Source organism: Scomber scombrus, chromosome 14 (assembly GCF_963691925.1).
Source record: "Scomber scombrus chromosome 14, fScoSco1.1, whole genome shotgun sequence".
NCBI classification, from domain to species: Eukaryota; Metazoa; Chordata; class Actinopteri; order Scombriformes; family Scombridae; genus Scomber; species Scomber scombrus.
Genome location: NC_084983.1, coordinates 28,300,727 through 28,310,726, shown reverse-complemented (window position 1 = coordinate 28,310,726; position 10,000 = coordinate 28,300,727). Strand labels below are relative to the sequence as shown.

The 10,000-nt window shown below is 39.4% G+C and overlaps 1 protein-coding gene across 1 annotated transcript in view; it reads right to left on the bottom strand.

Moving 5' to 3' along the window:
• The window catches only part of LOC133993570 (glutamate receptor 1-like), a 73,593-nt gene that overhangs the window by 13,365 nt on the left and 50,228 nt on the right, over positions 1-10,000 (bottom strand). Inside the window, exons 13-15 of the mRNA XM_062432561.1 lie at positions 6,143-6,341; positions 5,650-5,897; positions 556-670 (exon numbers count right to left, since the gene is read on the bottom strand). Coding sequence (XP_062288545.1) covers positions 556-670; positions 5,650-5,897; positions 6,143-6,341 — 562 coding nt within the window. The remainder of the gene's footprint in view (positions 1-555; positions 671-5,649; positions 5,898-6,142; positions 6,342-10,000) is intronic.

Below are 10,000 nucleotides of genomic sequence, written 5' to 3'. Positions count from 1 at the left end.
TCAGGAGGGCGCCTCATGCTCCTCCTGATGCCCATATAAGTAGAATCCGTGTTTTTATTTTTCCCAGCATGCACCTGAAATTTCCAAGATGGTGCTGCTCAGATCCGAAACTATTGGCCTCCGAGCAGCAGTCCACAAACCAATGGGTGACGTCACGGATGTTACGTCCATTTATTTTATACAGTCTATGATTCTAACTGTTAAATGTTTGTTTAATATAAAGCACATTGAGTTGCCATTTTGTATGAAATGCACTATATAAATAAAGCTGCCTTGCTTTTTGTCATCAAATAGACTTCACGTGTTTCTGTAAAATACCCCCTGGATCAACGAGGACAAAGACTGAACAATTTCGATGGATCTATCACCTCCTACTCTCGAGGTGGAACCAGTGTTACCACAACTGTGAAAGACACCCTAACAGTAGGTTCTAGTACAGTTCCAGTGCTGCCATCCAGAGTGTTTTACGCTTGGTATTTAAGTCGTGGGTTGTTGCCGGTTACCCCCGGTGTGCCATTGCCTGTCGTTACCCGTTGGGGGTTACGGTGATCTGACCTTGGAGTCCCCTCCCCCGGTGCCGCACTCTCCCTTGTCATACCACCATCTGTTTTTCAATTTGTCCAACAGGCCCTGCTCGTTCAGTTTTAACACTGCCAAGTTAACAGGGTTTCTACGAGGATGATAGTAACAGTAAAGGATAGAAGGGAACTAGGTGTTAATTAGCAGAGGACTGCCATAGTGAATATAGCATAGCATGAGTCTACATATGACAGGGATGTTGTTATTGGTGGAATCAACCAATGAATGGTTCATTAAAGGACTGGTTCACTGCTCTTCAACCCAAACGTTCTTAAAATGTTGTTTCCCATCATTAAAGTTGATCATATCAAGTCACATGCTTTAGTTTGAGACCCTTGCTGCACCTTTTCACTGGGTTTAACCTTCGTGTCGTCCTCCTGGGTCAAATTGACCCCGTCTGTTTTGACTGTTCCTCCTTCCTTCATTCCTTTCCTTCTTCCCTTCCTTATTTCCCTCCTTTCCTTCCTTCCTTCCTTCTTCCCTCCCTCCCTCCCTTCTTCCTCCTTTCCTTCCTTCTTCCACCCTTCCTCCGTCCCTTCCTTCCTTCTTCCTTCCTTCCTTCCTTATTTCCTTCCTTTCCTTCCTTCTTCCTCCCTCCTTCCCTCCTTTCCTTCCTTCTTCCTCCTTCCCTTCCTTCTTCTTCCCTCCCTCCCTCCTTTCCTTACATTTTCATCCTTTCCTTCCTTCTTCCTCCCTTCCTTCCTTGACTCGAGGACAACAGGAGGGTTAAACACTTTTGAATGCAGTGCACATTATAGCTTTTAAAAAATAACAGCTGATTTTCAAAAAACACAAATCTTACACAAAAAATATGCTTTGATTCTTGCCTTCACTCCAGATGAAACCAAATGCTGTTAATACTGGAGGGACTATGTTTCCCAATAGACCTAGGAGCACTTGGGGATCTTCCAGGAACTGCTGAAGAGTTTCATTGGGGAAAAAAGACTTTGGGGCTTCTGCAGTGTTCACGTCATATCAGAATTTTCATTATTTACGCCAACTACAGACTTTTCTAAAAGCAACAATACATCTGACTTCACCCCCAAATAAAACAGAAGTACTTGAAAAAGAAGCAAATAGGGAAGTCTCACATCATCTGGTCCATTTTCTGTGGTGATTAAAACCAAATTTAATGGATATATTGCTATGTTAGTCAGTAATAACACAACAACCCTGAGCTGTCTGTTGAACACTCACAAGTTGTCAACATGGAAATCTCTCCCATCTCTACCCTCCATCCCATTTAACTTGAACTCCCTCTCCTCTTGGTAGTGACTTGTAAATAGATGGACAAATTGATGACGATTGCTTCTCTGGGTTGTGTTGAGCCCAGCGATCAGCGGTGGCAGAACCAAAGCTTTCTGTGAGAATGTGCTTTGCCAAAATTCAAGTGAAGGAAAACAACATTTTTATATCTTCTGGGTTGAAAAACTGCAAATGTATCCGATTACTTAAATTCCATTCATTACCTGATAAATAAAGGAGGAACAACAGTCAAATGTTTAGACATGAATAGCATATGGAATATAAAATATCAAGTTCAGGTTCAAATTAATGCGGGGAAGCAGGTGGCAAACTTCTTTTTTTTTTTTTTGTTCTTTCAATTTCATGCCATCTAAGTTGCACATTGTTCTCCTTTACATAAAAATGAAGATCAAAGCTAGAGAGTGGCAAAAGGCAGCGGTGAAGTTTCTATGGAACATGAATCAATGAAATGGTTCCAGTTCAGTTTGAAGGGATACTAACGATAATGAATGTAATGATAGCGACAGCAACAGAAGAGTTTTGTTCTAAAGAGCACTGTGCATATAAAACTGTACAATAAGGAAAACAAACCTTACACACATCAACGCAAAACATGAAATAGTCAAGTTCAACTGTGCACAAATTAAAAAATAGCATCTGCTAATCGAACTACATTAGCGTATATAATGGCATTGTATTTATTTATGTCATTTAAGTTGCCATTAAACGTTGGTCAGAATGGCAGTCCATAATACTGCAGGATTACTCAGCTATCAACAAACAAATTATAGAAATAATTTCCCAATCCAACCACAGTCAGTTCAACAGAAATGCTATTGAACCTCCTTCATGTTAATCACTGACCGATAAATGTGTAGTTTTCCATTTGCCTGATTCTCACCTGGACTAGAAGTCAAAGCAGTAACACTAATTGTAAAAAGTCACTATTTTGACTTTCAGAAACTGCACTCAAACAATCAGACACCTTGATAAGATGGGCACTGTAAAGCCATTTTGGAACAATACTCTCCAAATGATTCACTCAGAACAGAAACACATTCATCAAAAGTCTTAATAACACTGAATGGAAAGCAGATGCAGGTTTTATCATGGAGGAAATAGTAAAATGAAGGAGTTGACTTGATATTTTCAGCTGTGTGAATGAAAAGCCGGTCAACCCAGAGACAGAGTATAAACTCCATGTTAATAAAATTCTTCATGGTTTCTTAGAATCAGATGTTATATAAGAGTAGAATTAACAACAGTAAGACTGTGTCAAATTGATGTGGCTTTCAAATGAAATTAATATTTTTTCATGTGCAAAGAGATTATACAATATGCTCAACATTCAAATGGTTTTAACACAACTGTGTTGCTAGGCAACTGTTCACAAAAAGTGATACCTTTCTTGTGTTTTTTTCAGTAATGGTAAATGATTTTGTGTTTTTCTGCATTTGAAATTCCACACACAGGATCAAGTAAACAACACGACACAACGAACGTGAATAACTTCTGCAGCTTTTCTATTTTAAAAATTCACGAACTCTGGAGATATCAGCTGTCCTCAATTAACATGCTCTGCACAAACCTAAAACCATTTTCCCATGAAGGCAGAAAGTCAAGCCAATTTGCTTGGCTCTGTTTTGCTGTCTGTGTAACAGATTGATGTACTTCACACACATGCTCTCCAGAAATTGAACATTTTTAAAACATAAAAGAACATACTTATTATTACATTCAGCATGTACTAATCTCATCTTTGGAGTAATTCCCTCTCTCTGTGTCTGGGTTGGCTATAAAATGATGATGCGAAGCTGAAAGAATGAGAACGAGATGTTCCCTCTCAGAACATCTGATAAAAACAAGAACAAAGTCTGAAACAAATAAAATAAAATGACTTTAACTGCTGCTGCCAGGTAAAGATAAAACCCCACAGACATCACAACCCAATAGTCAAACTAAAAAAAATGAATAACTATACATATTCCAAGAAAGTCCCAGGTGTAGTTTAATAGCCTGTGAGGCATTACCAGGTGGTTGCTGTTGCTACTGTAGCGTTGTTGGTATTGGTGTTCTGGGTGGTTTCCAAAGGACAGCTAGGTGGTTACTAGGCAGATGGTTGGGGCCTAATTGATAAAGTGAGTCCAGGTGGTTGCTAAGAGGGTTATGTGGTGACCTGGGTGGTTGCTATGTAGTTACTATATGGACTTTAGGGGGTTCTTAGTGATTGATAAGGTGAGTCCAGGTGGTTGCTAAGAGGTAACTATGGTTGTCTGGGTGGTTGCTAGCAGGTAACTATGGTTGTCTGGGTGGTTGCTAGCAGGTAACTATGGTTGTCTGGGTGGTTGCTAGCAGGTAACTATGGTTGTCTGGGTGGTTCTTTTTTTTACCTGGCAGCAGCAATCATCACATATAGACAGGTAGATAGATAGACAGACAGACAGATAGATGTGGTGTTAGCAGCATTGTCAGTATTCTGGTGATTGTGGAGGCAGAGAGACAGGCAGGTTGGCAGTCAGACAGGCAGAAGAAATGACAGCAGACAGGTAAACAAACCAACAGGGCGGGGACAGACAGACAGACAGAAAAACACACATATTGACAAGATAAACAAGAGAGAGAGAGAGACAAGACAGACAGGGAGACAGTTTAAGAGACTGACAGTCAGACAGCCAGACAGGCAGACAGACACATAGACACATAGACAGACAGACAGACAGACAGACAGTAAACAAGTCTAAAACCCGAAACTGATGGACTTGTTCTGTGAGGGTTGAGTTGATAGATATTCCAATTATAAATCTATATATTGATTTTTGAGAGTAAAAGTAAAATAAAGTTTCTCACCTTCTCTAAAACCTGATTTTGTTCTCGTACCATCAGCCAAGCACTCCAAATATTAGTTGTTTTCACTCACGTATGTCAATGAGTCAGTGTGGATTGATATATTTAATAGAATAGTATTAAAGTATAGTGATGGACGTTAAAACAAATCTTCTAAAAAGGCTTTCTATGTAATTGGCTGTAATTGTTACAGGCGTTGTGCTCTGCAGAGGTGAGGACAAGTCAACGTCTTTAAAGTTGCAGGTTAGTCTCAGTCAACTAAAGTAAAGACAGTAAAGTCCAAAATCAAAGTCATAATCTCTAAACTTTGGGTTTAAGTCCTTAACATGTCATAATGCATTTTGCACCCGATTTAATGCCATGTTGATACGTGACATGAAGATGTAAAGGCTTTTTTCATTTGTACTTTTCAAACTCAGCATTAAGAGACAAAAATAAGCAGACATGTATGTTTCCAAGTCAATACAAGCTCACTGTACTGTACTACATTTCCTTTTTCTCACACCTAAAACATTGAAAAAAGTCTCAAGTCCAAGTCCGTCAAAAGTCACTGATCTGAATGTTAAGTCTGTTTGATTTTATCTAGTATCCAAACCTCTGCACCAGAACATTGGCTTATTCTTTCAATGAAATTGTTAAAATTGTGTATTTAGTTTGGTTCATGTGACTGTTGTTTTGATTAAATGCTACAACTATAATGTTTTTTTAATTGTTGATTCAAAACCAAGAAAACTGAATTTACAAAATAATATGTGTATTTAAAAAACTACACAGTTTGCATTTGTATGAGTATTTAAAATGTCTCAATCAATTAATGTCCATGTCCACCAATAGTGGCTGATGACATGGATCAACTGAAGCTGTTTAATTTATATCGATGCTGCTGCTCTGATTGGTCTAAACTCCCACAATAAACAGACAGAACAGGAAACCAACATTGACCCCACACTGACGGACCGTGTCCAGAGGTTCAGAGTGTACCTGAGGGCCGATCCTTTGGGCGTAGCCACTCCGTAGCCTTTGGAGTCCAGGTTGCCTCCGACTTTCATGGTGTCGCAGGGCTTCCTCTGCTCGATGTACTCGTTCATGGAGGACTCCAGCAGGTAGGCGTACTTCCCCTTCGACTTCCTGACTCGTATCACGCCCTCCGGGGTGTTCTTCACAAACACAGTGGGGTCGGCGCTCCGCATGTACGACCACATTTTCTCAAAAACTGCGATCTTTGACCGCTAAAGTAGGAGGAGACTTTCATGAGTCATGTAATGATGGCGATAGACGATAAGGTAGGTATATATTTACTCACAGGGAAGGAGAAGAGTCAGAGGGAAGAAGAAGAAGAAGAAGAAGAAGAAGAAGAAGAAGAAGAAGAAGAAGAAGAAGAAGAAGAAGAAGAAGAAGAAGAAGAAGAAGAAGAAGAAGAAGAAGAAGAAGAAGAAGAAGAAGAAGAAGAAGAAGAAGAATTAAGTGTCCTCACCCTGAAGAACTCTTTGGTGGAGCCTCCGTCCAGAGTCCCGTAGTTGATCTCCGTCTGCTTGGCCAGGTCTTCTGCGCTCTCGATGGGGGAAACCATCCTCTCCACAGTGAGGAAGGCTGCCAGGTTGGCTGTATAGGAGGAGATGATGATGAGGGTGAAGAACCACCAAACTCCTCCCACGATTCGACCTGACAGAGACCTGCAGAAATCAGGGAGGGACGTGGGAAGAGGAAGGAGGATAAATCAGCAGCTTTACTTTTATGTAGTCAGGATAGTTTTACAGAGAGGAAAGCTCTTTTTGTCATAGAAATAAACATAAAAACATGTAGTGACGATCCCACCACAAGGACAGTATTTTAATTATTTTTGAAAGTTACATAACAGCGTGTCATGCATATAATAATAAAGAATACATTTGATTTAATGACTGATTAATCTACTGATTCTTGATTCATCAGCTTGTCTATAAAATGTCGGAACAAAGAGAAAGTTGCCTCTTCTGTCAACTGACTGATCATTTCATTGACCAATTGTTGCATCTTCCCTGAATGAGCTTTTTACGACAGTGCTGTTTACTGATGTATATACAGTATGTAATGTATTATGTGATTTATTTATGGACTGCAGATATAAAACTTAATTCAAGATGTTTAAACGAAAAGAGGTCAGCTCTGTTCCCACATTTCTAACTTTCTTTTCAAAATTAGGCCCGATGTTCCCACAGGGTTAGGGTTATATTTTACAACTGCATCCATTACATTCGCCCCCAAAATCTTCCCCACACTCGTCTGGGTCTCAGCACCCAGTGTTACACCTGAATCTTTTCGGCCCAAGTGGGAAACAATCCTCAGTCTATATATATATATATATATTCATCTACTTTCATGCCACAAGCAGTGTGTGAAAGTTTGACAATAGCTGGTTGTAAAAATGTAAATGTGTAGCTCCACTGCTGGTGAAGCTCTGAGAGGAGATAAATCACCACGATGTTCATTGTTCTAATAAACACTTTTATATTGTGGCTCAACACTAAAGCCTCTGGGAGACGTTACACTTTAAAGGCACACTGAACTTTCAAGTGAGTTATGGAGGAAAATAAGTCTATTACACAGACACATGCTTCTTTTTTTTTTTACACACTCTGAAAGAATCCACTAATTCAAAAGGTGAAACACTGACTCTTCTCTAATTGGATTAAAAATGCATTGAAGGGCACAAAAAGGCTTTTATGTACCAGCGCCTGTCTACCTGTCACAGTCGGATTCACACAAACACAACAGCACAGGATCACAGATCACAGTCTGAGCAGAGAAATGCAGGTCAGGTGTTTCTCTCTCTGTGTGAATGTGTGTGGTAAGTTTCACCTCCCGGTAAACAAACATGAAAGAGGATCAGGTGAGAAAGACGAGAGGAGACGAAACACTCGAGTTCAGCAGCAGAGAGTCGACACAGGTTGATCCCTCAGTGAGACGCGTGGTGATCTCCCCAAAGGCTCAGAGGGAGAATAAACAGCTCACACATGCATGACTGCTTCTAACCTTCTGACACAATAATATGCTAATGTACTCAGTTCAGTGGATTATTGTTCTGTTCGTTAAATGTCAGGAAATAGAGAAAAAAAGTGTCATTCATTTCATGTATGAAACAGAAAAGTAAGACTGAATGCTCCTGAAAATGTCAAATGGTATAACCACAAAAGAATGATAAATGTTCCTGATTCCCCAGAGTAAATGTAATATTTAGAACAATTGTATTCCATTACCTTTATTTAATATAAAGTTATAATGTAAGATCATGCCAAACTAGTTGATATGGTGTTTTATTGACAATTTACTGTTTTTAAGCAAGTTGAATTATTTGGTACAAAGTGTTTATGGTTACACCACTTAGACATTTTTGCCATAATCCTCTAATATATTCTCTCAAAATGGATTAAAAGCAGAAATTTGATGCTGGGTCCACAAAAAAAGAATGTGTGCAAGTTATTCATACGTTTATTTTCACATTTTAACCCTTTAAATTTAAACTAAACCACATGGAGACTAAAACCCTCATTGACCCTTACTGTATAACAGGTGACATTAGAGATGAACCTGCTTCTCTCAGCCACTGATGTACATAAAGTCTTAATAAGTGAATGCTGCTGCTGCTGGTGTTGCTGTTCTCTCTTTATTAGCTTCTGTTCAGGTTGGACGCATTTTGGATCAAGTATAATTATCCCATCAATTCATGCACATTGAGGTCAGGTAGGTTTTCCGCTCTGTTGCATATTTTGGACGGATAATAAGCGTCTCCACAAGTATAGTAATACAAACATCTGTGTTTGTTAGGATAAACTTTAATGTCCAGAGGGACATTTGTCTCGGGCAAAAACTGCAACACAGAGCTGCAGAACATGAAAATATAATAAATAGTAGAAATAAAACATAACTGACAGGACGATGCAGGGGTGCACACAGCTGCAAACAATCACACACACAAACACACACACACACACACACACACACACACAGTGATACACCCATGCACACTTTACCTGGATGTTACAGTAGATGATGTATGTGTAAGGACACGCGACTACAACATCATATTAATGAGGTTACAGGGAAAAAAACACACACATACACACACACACACACACTCACATACACACACACACACACACACACACGCATACACTGTGACACACACACACTTCACCTGTATGTTAAATATACAGTAGATGACGTATGTGTAAGGACATGTGACTACAACATCACTTTAATGAGGTTACAGGGAAAACAAACAGACGCACACACACACACACACACACACACACACACACACACACACACACACACACACACACACACACACACACACACACACACACACACACACACACACACACACACACACACACACACAGTACAGTAGATCCAGAATAGAAACAGCCTCAGGCCTTCACACTGCGGTAACATACAACTAACCCGGCAGCATGTCACACAGCATTGTGTGTGTTTCATGATAACGTGTGTGTGTGTGTGTGTGTGTGTGTGTGTGTGTGTGTGTGTGTGTGTGTGTGTGTGTGTGTGTGTGTTGTGTGTGTGTGTGTGTGTGTGTTTGACATGTCTACATTAATATGTGCTGTATGGTCAGTGTGTGTCTTCATACGTCGAGGTTTGAGGCTAACGTTGGACGGAGGATCTCTTTTGTTCTCAGTGTGACTTTTAGTCTCTGAGTCTTTTCACATGTTCATATTTTACTCTCCAATCTTAGAAAGTTGTTCAGTAGCTTATTAATTCCACTTACTTGAAAACGCTTAAAAAACCCAGCTACAATTCTTTTGTGGTTACACCATTTGACAATTTCAGGAGCATTCAGTCTTACTTTTGGTTAAATGTCATTTCAAATGATATAAAACCAACAAAAATACTAAATTACAAAAAAATACACATTTTAACAAACCTAACAAAACAATTTTTTAACACATTTTTGATTGCTCATCTTAGCAACCTTATTTATCACTGACCCAAACATAAACAAGTAAATCAGCTCTGCAACAGGTTGAAGCAGTAATCAGTGCATCATGCCTCTCTCCTGTTATATCTCTGACATTTTAATAATATATTTGCCGGTACGTACTTTCAGATCCCCGGGCAGAAGTCTTTTATCTGTTCATGAGTCCCAACTAAAAACTAGAGGGGACAGAGCGTCTGCAGTCATGATCTGCCTGAAGAATCAGGTCGGCTGACTCAGTTTCCTCCTTTAAATCCTTCTTAAAACAAACTTTTATCAGAGAGACTTTTACTGATTTTATTTGAGTTTTGATTTTCCTTGAATTGTTTTTTATCTCCTTTAAATAAGGTTTGTCTATTC